General features: G+C 30.6%; 1 protein-coding gene and 1 long non-coding RNA gene across 3 annotated transcripts in view; one reads left to right on the top strand and one right to left on the bottom strand.

Moving 5' to 3' along the window:
• Nucleotides 1–1459: 1459 nt before the first annotated feature.
• The window catches only part of LOC143046101 (calcium-dependent protein kinase C-like), a 107654-nt gene continuing 84598 nt past the window's right edge, over nt 1460–24515 (bottom strand). The window contains exons 10-17 of one of the 2 annotated variants that reach the window (XM_076219091.1): nt 23032–23123; nt 22526–22588; nt 19740–19881; nt 18445–18525; nt 17923–18030; nt 15284–15424; nt 12292–12447; nt 1460–10044 (exon numbers count right to left, since the gene is read on the bottom strand). In XM_076219091.1, coding sequence (XP_076075206.1) covers nt 12301–12447; nt 15284–15424; nt 17923–18030; nt 18445–18525; nt 19740–19881; nt 22526–22588; nt 23032–23123 — 774 coding nt within the window. In that variant the 3' untranslated portion in view covers nt 1460–10044; nt 12292–12300. The remainder of the gene's footprint in view (nt 10045–12291; nt 12448–15283; nt 15425–17922; nt 18031–18444; nt 18526–19739; nt 19882–22525; nt 22589–23031; nt 23124–24515) is intronic. The other variant, XM_076219090.1, reaches the window with a different exon arrangement.
• Nucleotides 16362–17125, top strand: LOC143046107 (uncharacterized). Its single transcript, XR_012969066.1, has 2 exons — nt 16362–16415; nt 16768–17125. It is a non-coding gene; the product is annotated as an uncharacterized LOC143046107 (long non-coding RNA).

Below are 24515 nucleotides of genomic sequence, written 5' to 3' on the forward strand. Positions count from 1 at the left end.
CACCACCAAAATTCAAACTTGATCTGTGTTTTGTGCTAATAAGCATTATGTATAAGTTTCATAACATTTGATTGAGGCAAACTTAGAAAGAGAATGGAATGAAAAATTAAGCAATTTTTCTATTTGTAAAGGGGCATAACTCTAGAATGGTAAAAGTAACACCACCATAGAAATTGAACTTGATCTGTGTTATGTTGTGTATAAGTTGTGTATAAGTTTCATTTGGTTGAGGCAAACTAAAGTTTAAGATCGGAAACCAATTTTGGATGTACAGGAGTAAGTACAGATGGACAAGGGTAAAACTTAATGCCCCCTCCGTTAAGCTTGGTTTTTCTTTATAAGAACTGGACCAAAGTCTTTCTTGAAATTGTAACACATTTTAAGCATAAATCCTTGTCAACCATTGCAAATAAAAAATCAACTATTAAATGGAAAATAACTTGAAAGTTGAAAATATGGTCATTCTCTCCTCAAAATGAAAAATTTTAGAAATCAAGTTTTAGAAAGGATATTAGATATAAAGCTGTTTTTGTTGATTTTGTGCAATGATCTTATAATTTGTATTACATAGGGTTCATGAACATTGCTTTATAAGCTTTAAAATTTTGTATATGCCTGTCCCAAGTCAGGAACCTGTAATTCAAGGGTTGTCTTTTACACTTTTAAGCTAGATCCTATAACGCAAGCAGATGTCCACTGACTTTTCTCCAATTTTCAGTGTAGATAGACCATGTCATGCTGAAAAGATTTTCTTTTAACATAGATCCTATAATTTTCAAAATAACAACCAAAATCTGCCGAAAAAATATTGTTTCAGGAGCAATAAATGGAACAAGGTAAGCAGACTTTTATTTAACTTGTCCTGCTAAACCGTTTTTTGTGTTTACACTTTTAAGCTAGCTCCTATACAATGTGTTGGCCAAGATGTATACATGTATTATAATGATAACCCAGTAGGAACATCAACACAGATCTAATAACAACCATGTTCTCTAATGACATGGGCCTGTAAACAGATACTAAATAGGAACATCAACAAAGATCTAATAACAACCATGTTCTCTAATGACATGGGCCTGTAAACAGATACTAAATAGGAACATCAACACAGATCTAATAACAACCATGTTCTCTAATGACATGGGCCTGTAAACAGATACTAAATAGGAACATCAACACAGATCTAATAACAACCATGTTCTCTAATGACATGGGCCTGTAAACAGATACTAAATAGGAACATCAACACAGATCTAATAACAACCATGTTCTCTAATGACATGGGCCTGTAAACAGATACTAAATAGGAACATCAACACAGATCTAATAACAACCATGTTCTCTAATGACATGGGCCTGTAAACAGATACTAAATAGGAACATCAACACAGATCTAATAACAACCATGTTCTCTAATGATGGGACATGGGCCTGTAAACAGATACGAAATAAAGACGGGTATAAGTCAAATATTTATTATATTAATTTTCAACAATAACAAATAAAGTAATACACCTTGTAAGGAAGAAAAGAAATAAATATGCATGTTTTAAAAAAAGGGGGGAAATTGGCATTGCCAGCAATTAATTTTTACAAGCAGTGACAAAAATAAATAGTGAATACAGAACTATTGTTACATCATGGTACAGACTTGATTTTGCTCAGATGTGAATTTAATGATACAGGATAGGTATTTCTATTAGTAATATGGAAACTAAATGTTTTATTAACTCTTTAAACAGTTTTGAAGACCATTAAAATTTCAGATAGAAACAATTATTTCTTAGTAGTCAAATAAATAATGATCTCTATTATTACATATGTTACCAAAAAAATATAACATTGTTACGACAGCTGCACTGAAAGTTAAGTACATGTATTACATACACTTTCTAGTCAAATAGAAAATGGTAGGCAAAATACAGTTGTCACAAAATAATTTACTCTGCAACAAATTTTTGAAAAATCATTGAAATATTACATTTTTTTCCTCCCTATTCAATGAAAATATTTTATTAAAAATCTATTTTTTTAGACTATGAGTTCACTATTAAAAATCATGTTGCTTTTCAATAATTTTATTTACTTAAATGGATAACAAGCTGGCATGATTTTTACACAATGTATTTTTCCATAAGACAAAGATGACAATTTCATCAGTGTTTGAGTATATATATGACTACTTTTTTACTTTATAAAGTTCTAGATTTGTCCCTTCAACATAAGGTCATCAATATCAAAAGTAATCAGCATTCATAAAACAAAACATTTAGTACTTCTCTCAATATAGCCCTTACATTAAAAATAGTGCAGAACTTGTAACCACTCTTGAAGAAATGACTTACTCATCTTAAAATGTTGTGAAAATGAAATGTGATCCTTCAATCAGTTATAGAATTTCTAGAACATTAAACTGCTTTCCTTTACAACAAAACAACTTTATTTTTACAACAAACAGAAATTTTCATAAGGGTTAGGGGGCCCACTCTAGTGCTTCAGTTATTCCCTATATAATTGACCAAATTTACCCTCCCTTAAATCTATCTCTAGTATGAAAGAAGCAGAACAAAGCAACCTCCATCACAATATTACATAGTTGTTTGTTCATTTTTCCCTAAAAAAAATAGAAGAGAATAGAAAATTATCCTCTCTTACTAACTTTAAGGGTTATTATCATTAACAACTGAACACTTTTATAAGTTTCATACAAAAACTTAAGACATTCTTTGGTTAATTTATGATAAACAATTACATGTATTTGGTGGGATTTCTAGATAAAATAATGAACAAAGCATTGCAGTAAAACCTAAGCTGCTTCCTTATAGGTGTTTTGATCTTTTTAAGTTTTCCTGCAAAATTATTGTTTAATGACTGACAGCTTGAACACAAGGGTAAAGAGACGTATTGTAATTGTGAGTATGAAATCCTTGTGACGTTCCTTCTAGACCATTGTTGACAATAAAAATTTTACCAACTTGTAATAATGACTGCCTGATCTTTAAGTACAGTAACAGCACTTTATATACATCTAATTGATACTTTTGTCCTGTATAATGTTTAAATTTGGTAAGTGCATCACATGATTTTTTAATGAACATCAAACAATAGATGGAAGTCATTGTTAAGGATGATAGTACAGACCAAAAGATCACATTACTATAGTTTTAAATACATGTTTAGAATTTTGTTGTTTATGTGTTGATGCACTTCATTTGTATCATGATTTACATAATAAAGAATGGCTAAAAAGGGTCCATCTGAACCTAAATACATGTACCCCTAAAAAATTTAAATGCCAAAATTGAGGGGTATAAAATTACCCCATTACATTCTTAACACATGTATACTTTATATTAAAAGATATGGCGATTCCTTGATTGTACCACTACACACTACAAGCTGCAGAAATATTGGATTAAATGTAATGGCAAAATTGACTAGGTGATATGATTTGATTGATTTAACAATGTGTTATTAGAAAATGCTCTGCATAACAAATTCCTGTATCACTAACTTTATATATGTTGTGTTGGACAGCTGTTCGAGATGTTTTAAGGGTAGTAATGCTTATAATGTTGTAAGTACCTTGTATTACCTCTATATAAAATATACATGTATTTGTAGAAAGAAAACTGGTATGATTGCCAATGAAACAACTATCCACCCGAGTTCAAATGATGTGGATGTAAACGGCTATGTTGGACAGTTATGAGATGATGTTTTTTAAAAGTTTGTAATGATCAAATGCCTCATTGATGTCTACCACATTAAACATATATATGCTGAAATGTCTCAACTGTCTTTTAATTGATTATGAGTGAGTAATATGTTGACATTCTTAAAGATATGGGCCTAAAATACCATGTTTTAAGAAAACTTCTGAAATGAGGTTAAAGTCCATTGACTAGTATTAGAAGAAATATCCAAGGAGTCTAAACATCTGACAAAACCTCATAAACCTGAGATAATCATTAAGCAAGTTTTGATTAGGTCATTAAGATTTGTATAGCTAGTAAATATTTCCTGCTTTTGTCAGGGCTGTTCATAAATTTGAGAAGCCTGTAAAACACAAAATAAATGCACCTGATGTTGGAGAAACAAACTACTGTATTGATATCAGTCAATTAGTAGACTGATCTATTATGAGGACAACCTTGATTAGAAATAGACAAAAATATCCTTTATCTGGGGTTGTAATAAAAATAACAAAATTGAAGGCTAAATACATAAATAGGACATGAAGTACTGCCATGATTTGTCTTAAATTCAAAATATAAATTGATGCAAAAACTATTTGAAATGTCAATACTACAATTATAAGGCAATGTACACTAAATAGGTAAAATAATTGTCTAAATTGCACTATATATATAGAAGGAAACATATGTAGAATAACTAGCAGAAAAAGATAAAAATCAAGGAAGAAAAACTATTCATAAAGCAAAGAATATACACAAAACTGACTATAATTATGCATGTTAATCACATTTTAATAAAAATATACATGAAATACCAACAGTGGACAAATAAAGGTTCAATAGGCTTATACATGTGGGGCTATATCTAGTCTTGGACAAAACATTTTATACAGGAATACAGATACCTTATGTAAATATTGTCATATGGATTCTGTACTGTGAAAGGGAGATAATAAGTGTCAGGATTTCTATTTATAACAATGTGTTGAAGAGGTAGAGACATGCTTGTAATGGATTTATAGAGGATATAAAATGGAGCCAACAAAACTAATTAAATATTCCCCACAGTACCTATTGAGTATATGTGTATGCAATAGGAAATAGAAATAAAAAGATGTGGATTTAGTGCCAAAGAGAGGCTGTATTTTAAGATTGAAGAGATTACCTTTGGTTTAAGCTAACACAATTGCAAACCTAAATTTTCTCTAAAACCTTTATGAAATTTTAAGTAGAAGAATATGTGTCTGTTGTATACCACACCCCATTCATACTATTACATTTCCCCTGTTCAGTGAACCATAACACCTGGGTAAAATCTGAATTTGGAATGTATCACATCAAAATTTAAAAAGTGTGCTAAGTTTCAAGCTGATATGACCAAAACATTAAAATAATCCTTATAGCAATTATTTAACCTATTACTGGACAAACAGAGGAAGACAAAAGAACTTACAGTCGGAAGAAAAGACCAGAAAACATAATACCCCCTACTATCTACAGTGGGGCATAAAATGTGAAGGAATAGTGACATAATATATTGTTAGGAAATGTAAGAATCGTTTCAATTGTCCACTCCTGGTTTTTCATATTGCTATGAATAAGAATTTATTATTATTCAATGAACATTTCAAACATTAACACACAGAATCATACACATATATATATATACACATTTATCACATCAAAAAAGTCTATAAAAGTGAGCAAAATGACCAATAAACTTTGTGTATAATTTACAACAACAACGAGCTGATACAAACATTACCAAAGTATATTTATTTCTTGATGAGTTTTAACCTTGTTACTTCACATACATAATAACACATATTCAGTGAAAAACATTGTAAACATTTTTATGCTCAAATAATATGTGGAAAAAAAAGCCAATCTACTCAGTACTGAAATTCTTTTTGCTTAAAAAAAAAAATGCTTATTCTGTTGAATTTAAATAAAGTTGAAGCACTAATTACACAAAGTGAATACTCTCTAATAATTACATTTATAAGAATTTACTTAGTTTCATCATAGAGAAAATCTGCAAATATTATCCAAATGCGAACATTAAAAATATTTTCAAATAATATATTCATAATCATTCTTGAATCACTATAAAATAAGTTTAATTTGTACTGCATGCAGCTTAGTCTTAAAAGATGTTTTGTAATGGCAATATACCTTTACTTTATGAAATACTTGTAAATCTTAATAATCGACACTTTCCAACTTGTGAATTTCAATAATCATGAATGATAAATATTTCACAAAAAAACGAAAACTGTCAAATTAGATCAAGAAAAGGCAAAAAAATAATTAACACAAAATTTAGTATGATATCTCAATACAATAATCTCAAACTTAAATTTCTCTTTACTCAATAAAAACCAGATGCTCCGCAGGGCGTAGCTTTATACGACCGCAGAGGTTGAACCCTGAACGGTTGGGGCAAGTATGGACACAACATTCAAGCTGGATTCAGCTCTAAATTTGGATTGTGATTAAATAGTTGACACAGCATAGGTTTCTGACACAGAATGAAAGTGTTCTAATGAACTTAAAATTTTTGTTTTCTCTTAGAGCAATTCACTATGCTGTTGAATATTAATCCTCTCAAAAAAATGTTTGAAGAAATTTTCTTTTTTATTTATGAAATTTCAAATGAGAAAAATTGAACCCAATTTTTTTAATCACATCCCCCTTTCCCTTATTCCAAAACTAATCTCAATTAAAAGTTTGCAACAATAACTACTCATTTAAATACATCATAAAATATTAAGATGTAAAAAAACTGCTTGTTATCACTGAATGGTAAAGATTATTTTAATTTATCAGTTGGTAGTAAAAAGTGAATATACATTGTATATTGTATATAACAAAGATTTAAGTTGATTCTGGACAAAGAAAGATAACTCCAATTAAAAAAAAATCTTGCTATTGCACAATATTTTGCAATTAGATATTTCTTGCTTACTATTCTGGACAAAGAAAGATAACTCTAATTAAATTTTTTTTTGATATTTCACAATATTGTGCAATTAGATATTTCTTGCCATTGCGCAATACTGTGCAATTGAAAAGACTTGCTATTGCACAATACTTAATATAATAATTTTAGATCCTGATTTGGACCAACTTGAAAACTGGGCCCATAATAAAAAATCTAAGTACATTTTTGGATTCAGCATATCAAAGAACCCCAAGATTTCAATTTTTGTTAAAATCAGACTAAGTTTAATTTTGGACCCTTTGGACTTTAGTGTAGACCAATTTGAAAACAGGACCAAAAATGAAGAATCTACATACACAGTTAGATTTGGTATATCAAAGAACCCCATTTATTCAATTTTTGATGAAATCAAACAAAGTTTAATTTTGGACCCCGATTTGGACCAACTTGAAAACTGGGCCAATAATCAAGAATCTAAGTACATTTTTAGATTCAGCATATCAAAGAACCTAACTGATTCATTTTTTGTCAAAATCAAACTAAGTTTAATTTTGGACCCTTTGGACCTTAATGTAGACCAATTTGAAAACGGGACCAAAAGTTAAGAATCTACATACACAGTCATGACAGTTAGATTCGGCATATCAAAGAACCCCAATTATTCAATTTGGATGAAATCAAACAAAGTTTAATTTTGGACCCTTTGGGCCCCTTATTCTGTTGGGACCAAAACTCCCAAAATCAATACCAACCTTCCTTTTATGGTCATAAACCTTGTGTTTCAATTTCATAGATTTCTATTTACTTATACTAACGTTATGGTGCGAAAACCAAGAAAAATGCTTATTTGGGTCCCTTTTTGGCCCCTAATTCCTAAACTGTTGGGACCTAAACTCCCAAAATCAATACCAACCTTCCTTTTGTAGTCATTAACATTGTGTTTAAATTTCATTGATTTCTATTTACTTAAACTAAAGTTATTGTGCGAAAACCAAGAATAATGCTTATTTGGGCCCTTTTTTGGCCCCTAATTCCTTAACTGTTGAAACCAAAACTCCCAAAATCAATCCCAACCGTTCTTTTGTGGTCATAAACCTTGTGTCAAAATTTCATAGATTTCTATTAACTTAAACTAAAGTTATAGTGCGAAAACCAAGAAAATGCTTATTTGGGCCCTTTTTGGCCCCTAATTCCTAAAATGTTGGGACCAAAACTCCCAAAATCAATACCAACCTTCCTTTTGTGGTCATAAACCTTGTGTTAAAATTTCATAGATTTCCATTCACTTTTACTACAGTTAGAGTGCGAAAACTAAAAGTATTCGGACGACGACGACGACGACGACGACGCCAACGTGATAGCAATATACGACGAAAAATTTTTCAAATTTTGCGGTCGTATAAAAAAGTATAACAAAGAATTAAATCTAAATTTTCTCGTTAAATTCAAATAACTATATGAATCAAATATTTCCTAAAATTCAATGTTTTCCTCCTTTTTCATTCATAGTGCAAAGATTGATGTGTGGTATTATGCTTTTTTTATAAATGACTTCAAGTTTATATCTGTTTTTCATAAATACACTAATGCAAGAGGGTCAAGGTTGGATGATTTTGGAAGGAACACGATGTTACTGTTGTGACCTCGGACAAAAATTAATTCTTTAAAATCTAGGCCTTATTACTACTCCACTTGTAGACAGCAGTGTAACAAAAATAAACAAGTATATGGATAAAGTTATTTTGAGTATTTAGCTACACCTTACATAGAAGAAGACAAGATTTTTGTTCATGTACTATTGCATATTTTTTAATAAAAATTCTTGCATTAAGTTTAATGACAATTGGAATTTTTTTGTTCTAAAATTTTCAGAAATATGTTCATACTTGCTTCTATGACAAAAATATATTCTCATCCAAGACAGCAAACAAACAAAAACAATGAGTATGACAATAGGTACATGCTATATTTAAATTCTCCCCTTCTCAATACCAAAATTTATTTATCCCCCATCCCCCATTCAGAAATCAATAAACCTGTCTGTCAGGAAGTTTTTAAAATCCTGACATCAGAATTTCTTTTCTTTCAGCTCATTGATATTAACAACCTTTTAATATGTATATAATAAAATTACACTTGTACAATTCTTATACTTATATTAGGGGAGATACAAGGGTATTCTATAAGATAAATGCACAAGAGGCTCAAAGGATTTGGCAAGTATCCTGATATATCATCATATATGACAATTATACCTTGTTAGTTCTGTAGTTCTGTTGTTGCAATGTTGGATGTTTGGGTCAATGGGTTTACTACTAAACGAAACACAATAATTTCTTTGGATTAAACTAAGTACAAGTAGAAATTTTGTAATGCATTTCCCCATAAGGTCCAATGTAATAATGTTCAATTATAACAAACACATTACATTTCAGATGCTGTCTTTATCTTATTTTCAGGGAAACAAATTTATTACCCAAACTTTTGGAGGACATATCTGATGAATCCTTTTTTTTTTTATAAAAATAAAAAAAAAACGTATCCTTAGTCCTATTATCTCTGTGTCAATGCAAGCTGATTAGCAGGAAATTCACAAAAAAACAAAATTGACACTAGAAAATATTAAAATAATCGTCTAATTTTGGTTTCCATAAACTCACTTGTTGTAAAAGGCTAACAAATAAGTCCAATGTAAAAGGAAGAAAGATCAGATAAAGTAAATAATAACATTATGTATTAGTTTTTCACTTGAGACATCACAACATGATTGATTAATTGCTCTTGTTTAAAGTCTAGCGGTAAATGAAATACTTGATACTAGACGTTAAATAAGCAACAATCAAAAGTGTGGTGAAATCGCATTCTTTCTAATGGGGAACAACTGGCAAGAAATTTACAAAAGAATATACCTGCAATTTCTATAGTGAAGAGATATACAGTATATGGAGCAAGCAGTTTTCATCTTGAGCACATTTTTTTTCTTACTGTGTCACTTATTAAAATAATGAATATCTATTTCTGGACATAACTTATTCAAGATGAAATTTGAACTGGATTCTTTACATTTTGATACTTGTGCAGTTTGACTGTATAAATATAAACAACCTTATTCATTCTCACTCTATAGTTTCCAAGTACAATTAAATTGTAAAGTAGCTGAAGAAGTTACAACATCTGTTCACACTGAGCTTAAGGAATCATTTCTTATTAGGGTAGAGTTGTCTCCCCTCCATTCACACACTTGACCATCTACACACTGACAATGAATTCAGGATTGACAAAGGAAAACCCAGCAAACTCTGTCTGGTCTAGATTCATGATAAACAATTTGTCTGTTGGCGTCATCTTCGGGGCTTCACTTGTAAACTCACGATCAAAATTGCTCACATCCTTTCGGTTTTTCTGAAGAAAAAATTGTGCATGCCTTAAATACTTATAAGAAAAAATAATTGTTCAGTACTTATGGTTATCTTCAATGCATAAACAGCTTATTGCTAAACACTTATATGAAACCTTTATCATGTTCTTTCTGACCTGAAAATGAAGTATGTATAAAGTATAAGATATCACAATACACCATTGTGTAAGTATAGCATTAACCTTATTTATCAAATCATTACCCTCATGTTTATAGTGATGTTAAAAAGGTGACATCTTCATCAAAACCATGACATGTTCCACATTAATAGTACTTCAAGCTACCTGAAACTTGATCTTCCAACTTCTATTTATAGGGTCACTCCTATCATTTTTCATTTTATTTATAGACCTTAAACTTGAACTTCAACCTTCTATTACGGTCACTCTTCTCATAATACATGTTTTTCATAGACCTTAAACCTAAATTATGGCCTTCTATTAGGGTCACTCTTCTCATGTTACCTGTTATTCCTAGACCTTAAACTTAAACTTTGACCTTCCAATAGGGTCAGTCCTCTCATTTGACATGCTATTTATAGACCCTAAACTTGAACTTGAACCTTGTATTAAGGTCACTTCTCTCATTTTACATGTTACTTGTACTTATTGTCATCAGTGATTGATTGATTGATTGATTGGTGTTAAAGGCCACTTTCAGTTTTTTTTTTAGGTGGAGTGTGCCCCAGTACCTAAAGAGAATCCCTGACATTCAGTTGGAAAACTGATAATCCAAGTCAATGAAGATTAGAGTCAACACACCTGTCCAGGACTTGAACTCACAAACTCAGTGTTAAAGTAAGAAGTTTCCTATTCATTGGATTAACAATTAAACGGGCTATAAAAAGTGCTCTCACTTTACAATTCGTCATTAAGTCTACAATAATCATAATGTATACTATAGGTGTATAATTTTGTTATAATTATGTGTATATAGGTATATTGATGATATTTTATTCTTGAAGTTAATATTGTATGTAAAATGCCTTTGGTCTAATTCAAATGAGTTACTCTCTCTAAAGATATCATTATTATTATTATTACTGTCAAACCAGTGATATAACATGAAGTCATTCTTTCCTGAATTTTTTTGATACACTTGATTAAGTTGGGCTTCTACAGTTTTTATTCACAGATGAAGAATTTGACTAAATTATATACTCATGACAGACATCAAAGATGGTCATATCTCACACTAACCATTTTCTACATGTATGCCAAACAAAGTATAGTCTAATAATAGACATATAATAATCTATTTTAAAAGTACAATGGAACTAAAGGGCTTCAAAAGCTATCAACTAAAGCATCTGCAAGCATTTAGGCCACTAAAAGAATAAAGCTTAGGCTCTTTACTCCTATAATAGTATGACTTATACCTGACTAAAGGAATAAACATTTTGTCAAAAAAGGATACAAATATATCAAAAACAAATAGGTATATTGGTATATAATTCAAACAATGTTTATTATGAAAAAATAAAGGATATTTGTTATCAATGACATATACCATATAGCAATGTAAAAATATCATTGTCCAACAAACTATGTCAGCTTGATAGGTCTTTATAGACTCACAATCCAGTTCATTCATAATATTCAAGTTATAGTGCTTAAACATTATAACAAACTGGCTTTCATAAAGCATTCACTTCAATCGCAAAATAAATCACTCGGACAAAGCATTCACTTCAATCGTAGAAATTCAACAGTTTTTGTACATAGATATAATATTCACCATGCTTTAACTCATACAGGATTTGATTTCATTGAACAGATAACTTATATGAAGTAAAACACCTGTTTTGTGTAAATTAAGTGTATAAATTAAGTGTGTAAATTAAGTGTGGAAATTAGAAAGGAAATAAATGAGGGATAAATAAAATAAAAGACATGCAAAAACAAAGCTACAGTTTTATCGGACTATAATTTTTCCATATATCCTATAATTGTTTAACAAAATTATACTTAACAACTTAGAAATATGATCACAACGCTAATAAAAGTATACCATAGAATAGTACATCTATTTCTGAGACTTAAATTGCAAAAGAAATGGGAAAAAATTTTGGTTTGATGAAACATATATCTTATACACTATCAATATATTGAAAGAATATAAAACCAAATTTGGGGTTATAAATCTATTTCATAGCATCTAATGGTAAACACTATAGCCTTGTTTCTTGTCACATGCAAAATAAAATTTAAAACTTAATCATAAATACATACAAGGAGAACTCAACTTTTGAAATAAGGATTAACTAAGGAGAAATCCCTGAACTGAAGTTCGTCGATGTTCATGATAACCACACTGTCTGTTGGAGTATTTTTCACTTTTGTCTTCGTGAAGATCTGGTCAAAGTTTTCTGCACTTTTTGGATCTCGCTGTAACAGTAATAAACACTAAAAACAACATTGACAACAACAAACACATGGCAACTCATTTAAGTATCTTTAGAAAATGGACTTTTGGTAGAAGTCATTTTCTATGTGGGGCCTTGTTTTACTGTAAAACAACTAACTTTTGCATGCCCTTTTTTGGTGACTTTAATGAGAAATATTAACTGTCAAATATATGTCAAAGTTGGAAACTCCCTTTAGACAATATGTCGTGAAATTATGTTATAATGAAAAAAAAAATAGCCATAAATTTCTCCGAGACAGAAGAGGCTAAATATGAAAAGAAGTATCTGCTTGTATTAGTTGGTTTACAGTATTCATTACATGAAATCAAGTCTTAAATATTACTTCAAAATTAAAGTCATCTCTATTCAATCTTTTTTAATGGCTGAGCATATTAGAAATTTAGTTGGTTTTTATGACTGAACTTTAAGAGGAAAGGATTTTATGGCTGCTGTGTTAGTCGATGAATTGCCATGCTATTATACGGGAAAATTAAAACAAATATGACAACACGCATGTACATAGTGTTTTAAAATTTTCTATAATGCTATTTCTCATCTGGATTTAAAAAAAATAATAATGAAATGTCAACTTGCATGAAAGGTCAAGATTTTAAATTATTAATCTTCTCATCTCTATAAAGTATAACCTTTGTTTCAATATCATTTAAACGGAAGTTAAATCAAATGAAATAAAATTATCTATTTTGCAATAAACGAAATAAATGCATTTCGTTATTTTTACAATTTCATGATTTGTATAAAATGCCATTTCAGCAGAATATTTTATGTTTGTATTGCTATAGGAAAAGTTTAAATAAATCAGCATCTTTTCAACTAATGTTTCTCTATAGTCAGTGATGTCATCTTTAATGCAAGTCTCCTTCAAATATCGGGAACTATTAAACTTAACCATGCATGAAACGCATCAAAATTTAAATCAAAGGTATATAAATATTTTGGTAAATTATGTATAGTTATTGTTTTTTATTTCTTTCATTTTATAATTTTTTTCATTAAAAATTTTATGGAGTTGCCAAAAAATCAAAATTAAAAAAAAAAAAAAAACGAGTCCAGATTAATGAATTCACGCCTCCTTCTAATTTCCATGGGTTGTCCAGAATGAAACTTCAATTCAAACTAAAACACCAGGACACCCTGATGCACTACAAATGAGTCAATAACTATAAGCATAGCAAAAGATCAGAGAACTGTTGAATTTCTGAAGGGTGACTTGAAGGAAAGAATGTCTACAACAGACATTATAGATCTGGGCCAAATATTCCCCTGAATGCATCCAAAACTTAAATATTAAGATCTGAACTGAACATTAGGCTTTATTCATACAAATGGTATGAAAGATAGAGGCGTTCCAATACCAATTAATATAAATTACTGGTAAGGTCTACTTTGAACTACAAAAGTCAGATAGGTACTTTTGTGATTGAATAAACAAATTGTGCTTCAATTTGGCTTCTGTTTATTAACAAAAAAAGTTATAACAAGACAAACAAAAACATAGAAAACGATTAAGCAACAAAAACCCTACCAAAACCTTGGGAGGATCTGTGATGCTCTCGAAGGGTACATAGATCCTACTCATAACTTTGCATCCATCAATTTTATGTTGAGTCAAGTTCAGTCCAACTGTAATTATTCACTTAAATAACACAAAGTCCGGACTAGTTTGATGAACTTATTGAGGTTTTTGAAGAAGGTGAAAGACTCTCTATCAAAATATATTTTTATAATAACTCTGACATAAAACTTAATTCAAACCTTGATGGCAAATTGTCTACCCTGTATCAAAGCTGGCAAAACATGCAATTGACTTATCTATTATGTGATCTCAATTTCTTTGGGGACTCTCCCAGATATTAACAGAAGAATGGGTTACAAGGTTGTCTGTAAACTTATTTGTTAATTGCACAAAAAGTCTTTAAAAGAATTGTAATTGTTACTGAATTATAAATCTTATCAATCTTATTTTTTGTTGAGAATGGCTAGTGCAAATGGATGCTGAAAATTCTGATAATTTCTCTGATACTTTCTCCTGGACACAAAACTAAAAAAGACCTTACATTTCTAATTTTCTAACATTACAAGTTAGATATGACATGGAGGAACAAAAACTGAATATAAAACAAAATGAAAAAAAAAATCTGGATTATGATAGAAAACAATATTTATTCGTCATGGCTAAAATAATCCAAAATATCCATGCATAATAAGCAAACCAAACTTTTGCAATGCAAATCTATGGCTAATATGCATTATGGGTAAAATAACATGCAAATGCTACAAACTAATGCGATAATCTGAAATATTGATAACTTTATGGTCATTTTCAAAACTTTGAACTGATACAGAGATCTTTTAGTTGAGTTTTTATTTATCTTATTTGTCAAATGTCTTATCAAGTTATTAAGTTATTGTTCTAATCAATTAATATTTTGAATGGCACATTGTGGTAAATGCACATGATTGCTCCTTACTGTGAACTATAAGGCAAATGCATATTTTCCTACATAACATTAAAATTTTAATTAGTCCTAGATGCCTTTAAACTTTTATTGCAATCAAACGGGAAATCATATAATAATTGGTATACATGACAGCAATGCAAAATGGCCAATAGCAACTAAACATTAGATATAAACTTACGTACTACAATAAAATGTTAGTTACTTAAGTTGAATATTATATACTATATTCATATCTATATTTTAGGAATTTGTAGGAAAAAAGTGATATCCTTTATTTTTTTGCAACAACAAAAAGTATCTATTAAAGATAGGGAAAACAACATCAAATCTTACAATTTTTGGTTTGTACGGAGGCTGCACTTCTCTATTTTGTATTTTGTCCCACATAATTCTTGTAAAAAATCTGTGTTCTTTAATGTCTCTTTCACCTGTGGGACCACAGCCTAATCTTTTTGATGGATTCTTTGTTAACAACTACAATAAAATACAGTGACTTAAAATATTGGCTCCAATACAAGAAATTTATATTGTGTTTCCTTTAAATACTGAAAAATTATTAAATATGATTGACAACCAATGCAATATTTTTTTCCCAGAAACTGTATCGTTCCATGAGTTCAGATTTCATGTAGTGCTTCCGTAGGTCTCTGTCATGTTACAAATCTAATATAATGGACAAGGAAATAGATGTAAACAAATACCACAAAGTAACCAATTGTGAATTAGGTTTTCTACATTTGTAAATTAAAACAATAATTTTGACAGTATGACTGATGAATTTCTGTTTATATAAATACTCAGACAAGGAAGTAATTTATTATGTTTCTGACAGATAATTGCCAGCCAGGTTTTAGCAGTGCAGATTTATTGCAGCCATTTATGTCCAAATTAAAGTCATAACTTGCAAATTTTATGTGATTCGAGAACTTAGAAGTATTGGAAGATGTAAAAAACATATATCATGTGTGAAGAAGGTTTTACACAGAAAGTCCTGTCAAATCTATGGAGATGTTCAATCCATATTTCACAAAAATAAAAGATGTTATATAAACAGTGAAAGACAATGTAACCAATATTCCTTCAAAAATTGATGGTAAAATATCTGAAGGATGTCATCTGGTATATAGTGTGTGTATCAATTTGCCATCAGCATAGTTTGTAATGCTTATTATAACAGGGAAAAGAAAAAAATACAATTCATCCTCATACATGTCAAGTGACATGATATTCGTGTGTAATACACGCTTTTTCAACGGTTTACACACGAGGATTTTGTCACATGGCGTGTACACACTTTTCACCACTTTACACGCAATTACACGCTTTTTCGTTCTTTTCATTTTTGGTCGTTAGTGATATCGCTATTCTCGGTTTTTTTCCTTATTCGGCGATAAATACCGAAAAGTTCGAAGTAATTGTTTGGCTGCCGTATTGTTTATTTTTCTATATGGACAAACAGTAAAAGGTAAGTAGTTTGTGATTAGTTTTAACGATTTGTGACTTTCTTTCAAATTCACTTTACAGGGGAAATGTGCACAGAAAAGGGTCACTTTCAGGGCTTGTACCGTCGTCTAAAGTGCCGATGGTTAAGCCAAAACGATGTGTACGGCAAGATTCAAGATTTATAAATTATATTTTGGAGTTCGAGTTTAAATGATCGAGTGACAAGTAACGCATAATTTGTGCATTCTATGTTGCAATGATAAAAAAACAAGACATGTGAGAGGAGAAATACAATGTAGCTATTTGAATAAGCATTTAACACGTTTATCTAATGGAAATCAAATTTATAAAACATTTTTCTTTTTCAATTTCAGTTTCAAATCTATCCAACACGGCAACAGATTTCTGCAGGCCATGGGGATAAAAATATCACAGAACTGTTGGATCAGCTCTCATAGTACCAGCTTTCTTCTGATGAACTACCCAGTTTTAACCAGGCAATAGCAATGGGAGCAATGGCAGAGATAATAGATGACATTTTACATTACCAAAAAAACCCAACATTATGACATTCTTTCAAATCTTGATGAAGCTAATTCAGTCAAATATCAATTCCTTCTGTGGGAGAGCCTTTTCAATTATAAAGAAATTGACACTGAATTCTGATCAGAACTTGACTATGTTACATTTGTATTGTGTGCTGTTATCAAATAAATGTAACTAAACTTGAAACTGGCAGTTGTTTTGAATATGTGCCTAGTGGTGGTGCTTTAAAAGCAACATAACAGACCACTGTTTAATACAATAAAAGTTCTCAGTAGAATATACATTGTTTTTTTATATTCACAAATTTGTATGAAATTATGAACATTACCACATTCATATTAACAAGTCCGCATCTACGTCACGCGTTTTCACACGCTTTTTGACATCATGTCATGACATGATTTCCCATTGTCAGAGGTTGACATGTATGCATCCTTCTTTACCTTTGGATTTTATTTTTTTCTTAATATAAAATAGTTGAACAAAGTATAATTGTATTCTTACCCAGGTAAAAGAAAATTTGAGATCAATTTTATTTGAAAAACGGTGGCCTGTTATATTAAAATTAAATAACCATATTTGTGCAGAACCAAACTGATTTCCACAACAAATACTTGGACTCAAGTCAGGAGCCTGTAATTCAGTGGTTGTCGTTTGTTGATGTGTCACATATTTGTTTTTTGTTTATTTTTTGTACATAAATTAGGCGTTAAGTTTTCTGGTTTGAATTGTTTTACATTTGTCATTTCAGGGCCTTTTATAACTGACTGTGTGGTATTGGCTTTGCTCATTGTTGGAGGCTGTACAGTGAACTATAGTTTTTAATTTCTGTGTCATTTGGTTTCTTGTGGAGAGTTGTCTCATTGGCAATCATACCACATCTTCTTTTTACTATTGGAAGATAATATCATATTGAAACAGCTTTTTAAGATATATATTTGGAATAAAACACATTCTGGTCCATTATAGAGGTAAATACCTACACCTTTACAAATTGAAACAGCTTCTTTAGACATAGATTTTGGATAAGACACATTGTGGTCCGTTATAGAAGTAAAAAGTTCCTCTTCATCTTCACCATCAAATGGAGGCTGAAATACAAAATATGAAATTTTCATTATCATATAACAATATTCAGAAATGAAAAGTTTATTATAATTTTTAAAGTTACCAAATTAGTGGACAGGATCATTGAATTATAACATTTACCAAATTGTGATTCAGGAATAATTTCTATCATGTTTCGTTATGATTTTTCCTAAAGTTCAAGCACACGATTTATTATATTCAATGTTGGACAAGGATATATGATAGTCAACTGAACAGAAATTTTCTTCCATGTTGTGGTAGGTGCCTTCAACAAAAATCCTAATTAACTAAGTTTCTGTTCAGTTGATTTTTATTGGTGGAGGAAGCTAGAGAGAACCATAACCTGTGTTTTCTTTCAATAAGATATTTTCACTTGTCTTTTCCATTAAATCCAAACTTTTCATTATAATACTCACCTGTCCTGCTAACATTTCATACAATAAGACACCATAAGCCCACCAATCTACCGATCTACCATAAGGCTGATACAGTACAATCTGAAAAAAGATTTAATATTACAGTACAATCTGTAAAAGATTTAATATTCATCAAGCAAAATAAAATTGGAAATTCAATATTTGCACTGAAGAATGACATAAATGTTTTAATGCATAATAAGTCGACCTCTTCTACCAATTCAATGCAGTTTTATATTCCAAATATTATATAATAATACATAAGTCTCTTTGTATTACAATAGTGTAGCAATTAATAATTAATAAAAAAAATTCTGCTGATAAGAAAATCTGCATAATGATACAACTAATAGTCTGACGGTACAATAATAGTTTTTCTATCATTAATACTCATAATTTATTCTATAAGATATGTCAATTGTTATTTCACAAAAATCAATTATATGCAAACATTTTTTTAACCTTTCTCTGCAAAGAAAATCATACATTACAGGTTGCAAAGAGCTGAATGTCTTGATGTCATTTAAAAAATGGACTAATGGCTTAAATTGAAACAACTTAAAATAATCACCAAGTACCATATATTGGTATTTATCTACAAGACACTCTGGCAAACTATTTGGCAACCATGAAAATCATGTGATCTTGTGCTGTACTTTAATTTCAGAAATTATTGAGGGGATTTTAGTAATGCGAATAATGTGAATTGTCTTGATATAGCAATAAGAAATCACATATAATATATGAGCTGTGTTGGATAGAAATCGACCTTATGCAAATAACTATCAATATGTCTGTTAACCAATTTTGGATGGCTTAAATCTCTAAGGATACTTTAACTTTATGAAAATTGAATTGTTATGTAAAGAACTATATAAAGCAAACCAAAATTCATCTTTTATTTAGTATTTGAATGTTCCAAAATTAATCAAAGGCTTATTCATGTACATGTATACACCCACTTGCAAAAGGTCAATTTCTATCCAACGCATCTCATCATAGGCGGATCCAGGGGGGGGCCCTGGGGGGCCCGGGCCCCCCCTTTGGTGGGAAAAATTTGGTTGATTATATAGGGAATCATTGAAGCATGACTGGAGTGGGCCCCCCCCCCCCCCTTTGGAAAAGTTCTGGATCCGCCACTGCTCATATATTTAAAATTATAAGATGCTACCCTAAACATGCAAAATACAAATTCCTCCATTTATACTTAGGTCAATTAGAATATCTTAACTCTTTGACAAATGATCAAATATCACTGATGTTAGTATTTTTAATGACATATATATTTGACCAACCTCAGGTGCTATATAATCTGGTGTACCACAGAAAGTTCGTGTTGTTTTTTCTCCATGGATAATTCCTTCCTTGCACATTCCAAAATCTGCTATTTTTATATGACCCTCCGTGTCTAACATAACATTATCTAACTTTAAATCTCTGAAAAATACAAAACAAGAGTGCACACACTGAAATGTCTCGCCTTCTTTACTAATCATTGATATTATGTTGATAATCCTAAATACAAAGCTTTATTACGACTGTCACATAAACTTAACATGAACCATGAAAATGAGGTCAAGGTCAGTTGAACCATATGCCAGGCAGACATGTACAGCTAACAATGCTTCCATACAACAAATATAGTTGACCTATTGCTTATAGTTTAAGAAAATAGACCAAAACACAAAAACTTAACACTGAGCAATGAACCGTGAAAACCAGGTCAAGGTCAAATAAAACCTGCACGACTGACATATAGATCATAAAATATTTCCCTACACCAAATATAGTTGACCTATGACATATAGTATTAGATAAAAAGACCAAAACTCAAAAACTTAACTTTGACCACTGAACCATGAAAATGAGGTCAAGGTCAGATGACATCTGCCCACTAGACATGTACACCTTACAATCATTCCATACAACAAATATAGTAAACCTATTGCATAAAGTATGAGAAAAACAGACCAAAACACAAAAACTTAACTATAACCACTGAACCATGAAAATGAAGCCAAGGTCAGATGAAATCTGCTCGCTAGACATGTACACCTTACAATCATTCCATACAACAAATATAGTAAACCTATTGCATAAAGTATGAGAAAAACAGACCAAAACACAAAAACTTAACTATAACCACTGAACCATGAAAATGAGGTCAAGGTCAGATGACACCTGCCAGTTGGACATGTACACCTTACAGTCCTTCCATACACCGAATATACTAGACCTATTGCTTATAGTATCTGAGATATGGACTTGACCACCAAAACTTAACCTTGTTCACTGATCCATGAAATGAGGTCGAGGTCAAGTGAAAACTGTCTGACGGGCATGAGGACCTTGCAAGGTACGCACATACTAAATATAGTTATCCTATTACTTACAGTAAGAGAGAATTTAACATTACAAAAAATCTGAACTTTTTTTTCAAGTGGTCACTGAACCATGAAAATGAGGTCAAGGACAATGGACATGTGACTGACGGAAACTTTGTAACATGAGGCATCTATATACAAAATATGAAGCATCCAGGTCTTCCACCTTCTAAAATATATCGCTTTTAAGAAGTGAGCTAACACCGCCGCCGTAGCCGCCGCCGGATCACTATCCCTATGTCGAGCTTTCTGCAACAAAAGTTGTAGGCTCGACAATTACTATATTATAATCCTTGAAATAATAAAACAACAATACTGTATCTTCCAAAACAAATACAACTAAAAGTACAGAGAATGGCATACCAACAAGATATACAATTAATACAATGAAAAGAATCAATATGTTTTTTCTTTCTGAATTCAAGTTTAGATCTGTTCTCCAGAATCATTAAAGACAAAAGTATAATGAAGTCTCAATCTGGCATTTCATTACACATGAACTAGGACACATTTTTGTTTAGGGGAAAGCATAACCCACCTCAGGGTGTGGGATATTTTTGCTGTGTTAAAGACCCATTGAAGGCATTGGGCTATTTTCTGCTCTTTGGTCAGCTTGTTGTCTCTTTGACACATTTCCCATTTCCATTCTCAATTTCAGTAACTGCTAGTAGTCCTTTGTTAATTTATGCTTATCATTGTCATTTTGCTTTTTTCCTTTTACCTATTCTAACATTGGGCTCTTTTTAACAGAGTTTTGCTGAGTTTTTTGCTGTGATTTTGTTTATTCCAAATTAGCTAAAGGTAAAGGGTAGGGTTGCGTTCTCACAAAACTTCACGAACCTCTTGCATTTATTCGTCATGTGTTTTTCTTAATTTTGGTTCATTTGTATGGTTGTAGTTTTGCCAAAATATAATACATTATTGTTTAAGGGAAAGCTGAAGCAGGCCTCTGGGTGCAGTGGCACATTGCATTTACAGACCTCTGTAATGACACCATTGTCAATCCCTATCTATGTCAGTATCAAAATTTACAGAACTTTGAAATTTCATCACTTCCAATACCTATGTCAGTGAAACATCTTTAAAGATGCTATAAAACTGATTTTAGTTTTGTAACTCTGCAGACAATTGATAGGTTTACATTAAATCATAATAGTTCTAGGTACTTAACATCCTACAATTTTATTCATTGATTTCCTTACTAATGCAGCGTAATCCATTTCTATCAATTTGGTGTACAGACAATATATTCTGTTACATAACAGACAGTAATTTCCAATATTCTTTGTACTAAGTTTGCCCAACATATCCTCTACAACTGCAATCTAATATTGACAGAATTATAAACATGTAAACTATTGTATTGCCAATGAGACAACAATCCATCACAGCTTTCAGACAATAAAGTGATTATTTTAGGCTATACAATTAGCAGAAACTCTAATGTAAGGTGAGCTATAAAAGTTCATATGATAAGTGTGTCGAGAAATCCTAAGGATTCACATTTTTTTAAATTTCATACTACGTAATAGGCCAAACAAAGGATTGCACTAGTTTTATTTCTTGGTAAACAGATTCTTGAAAGAGAAGAAAAAGATGTTGTAGCACATAAATCATAAATATTCAGAACAAAATCTGATATAGTATTATGTAAGTTAAGTTACTTATTATTTCCCCCTACATAACAGATCAATTACCTATAAATAATTCCTTGTGTATGGAGGTAAAATAAACCTATGGCTATTTCGGCTGCATAAAACCTAAAAATAAAGAAAATCTATCATATTACATCTTTGACCATTATAATAAAAGTTGTCACTTTCATTTGATTTAGTAGTTTAAAAAAAGAAAACATAGAAAAGATTTGTTAAATGATGATTTGTTTTCCGCTGGTCATTGTTTTCCATCCTTTTTACTTTAAATTAGGATAATGCTTTCTTCATGGATCTTTTCATCCATACAACTTGGTATATAAAGTTGAATTTTGTTTTTTAGGTAATAACTCAAACAAATCACAATGACCAACATGTTGTTACTAAGTCTGAATTTCTTCCTCACATACATGTGTGACCTAACTTATTCGCATAAACTGAAAGTAACTGAAAAAATAATACAAATGTAGTAAAAGAGAGGCAGAAGATAGAAAAGGGCCATTCAATGTCATAAGTTGTTATTGTAGTATTAAAGTTTGTTTGGCACTTACACAGCTACAGGCTCTTTGAATTTTCCTTCTTGTTGAATTCTATACATTAAATCTCCTCCATTAACATACTCCATAACAAAATACAACCGGTCCTGAAATTAAAATTGTCTGATATAGTTTATATAAGTTTAAGTTAAATAAAATTAAATTATCCTTGAATAACTTATAGTACAAAACAACAAAACTACAGCGGATATTGGAAGAAAAATATTGAGAGCTATACAGTATATTGGAAGAGTAATATTGAGAGTTATACAGTATATTGGAAGAGAAATATTGAGAGTTATACAGGATATTGGAAGAGAAATATTGAGAGCTATACAGTATATTGGAAGAGTAATATTGAGAGCTATACAGTATATTGGAAGAGTAATATTGAGAGTTATACAGTATATTGGAAGAGAAATATTGAGAGCTATACAGTATATTGGAAGAGAAATATTGAGAGTTATACAGTATATTGGAAGAGAAATATTGAGAGTTATACAGTATATTGGAAGAGAGATATTGAGAGTTATACAGTATATTGGAAGAGTAATATTGAGAGTTATAAGGATATTGGAAGAGAAATATTGAGAGTTATACAGGATATTGGAAGAGTAATATTGAGAGCTATACAGTATATTGGAAGAGAAATATTGAGAGTTATACAGTATATTGGAAGAGAGATATTGAGAGTTATACAGTATATTGGAAGAGTAATATTGAGAGTTATACAGTATATTGGAAGAGAAATATTGAGAGTTATACAGGATATTGGAAGAGTAATATTGAGAGTTATACAGTATATTGGAAGAGAAATATTGAGAGTTATACAGGATATTGGAAGAGTAATATTGAGAGCTATACAGTATATTGGAAGAGAAATATTGAGAGTTATACAGTATATTGGAAGAGAAATATTGAGAGCTATACAGTATATTGGAAGAGAAATATTGAGAGTTATACAGTATATTGGAAGAGAGATATTGAGAGTTATACAGTATATTGGAAGAGTAATATTGAGAGTTATAAGGATATTGGAAGAGAAATATTGAGAGTTATACAGGATATTGGAAGAGTAATATTGAGAGTTATACAGTATATTGGAAGAGAAATATTGAGAGCTATACAGTATATTGGAAGAGAAATATTGAGAGTTAAACAGTATATTGGAAGAGAAATATTGAGAGTTAAACAGTATATTGGAAGAGAAATATTGAGAGTTATACAGGATATTGGAAGAGTAATATTGAGAGTTATAAGGATATTGGAAGAGAAATATTGAGAGTTATACAGTATATTGGAAGAGAGATATTGAGAGTTATACAGTATATTGGAAGAGAAATATTGAGAGTTATACAGTATATTGGAAGAGAAATATTGAGAGTTATACAGTATATTGGAAGAGTAATATTGAGAGTTATACAGTTTATTGGAAGAGTAATATTGAGAGTTATACAGTTTATTGGAAGAGTAATATTGAGAGTTATACAGTATATTGG

Source organism: Mytilus galloprovincialis, chromosome 9 (assembly GCF_965363235.1).
Source record: "Mytilus galloprovincialis chromosome 9, xbMytGall1.hap1.1, whole genome shotgun sequence".
NCBI classification, from domain to species: Eukaryota; Metazoa; Mollusca; class Bivalvia; order Mytilida; family Mytilidae; genus Mytilus; species Mytilus galloprovincialis.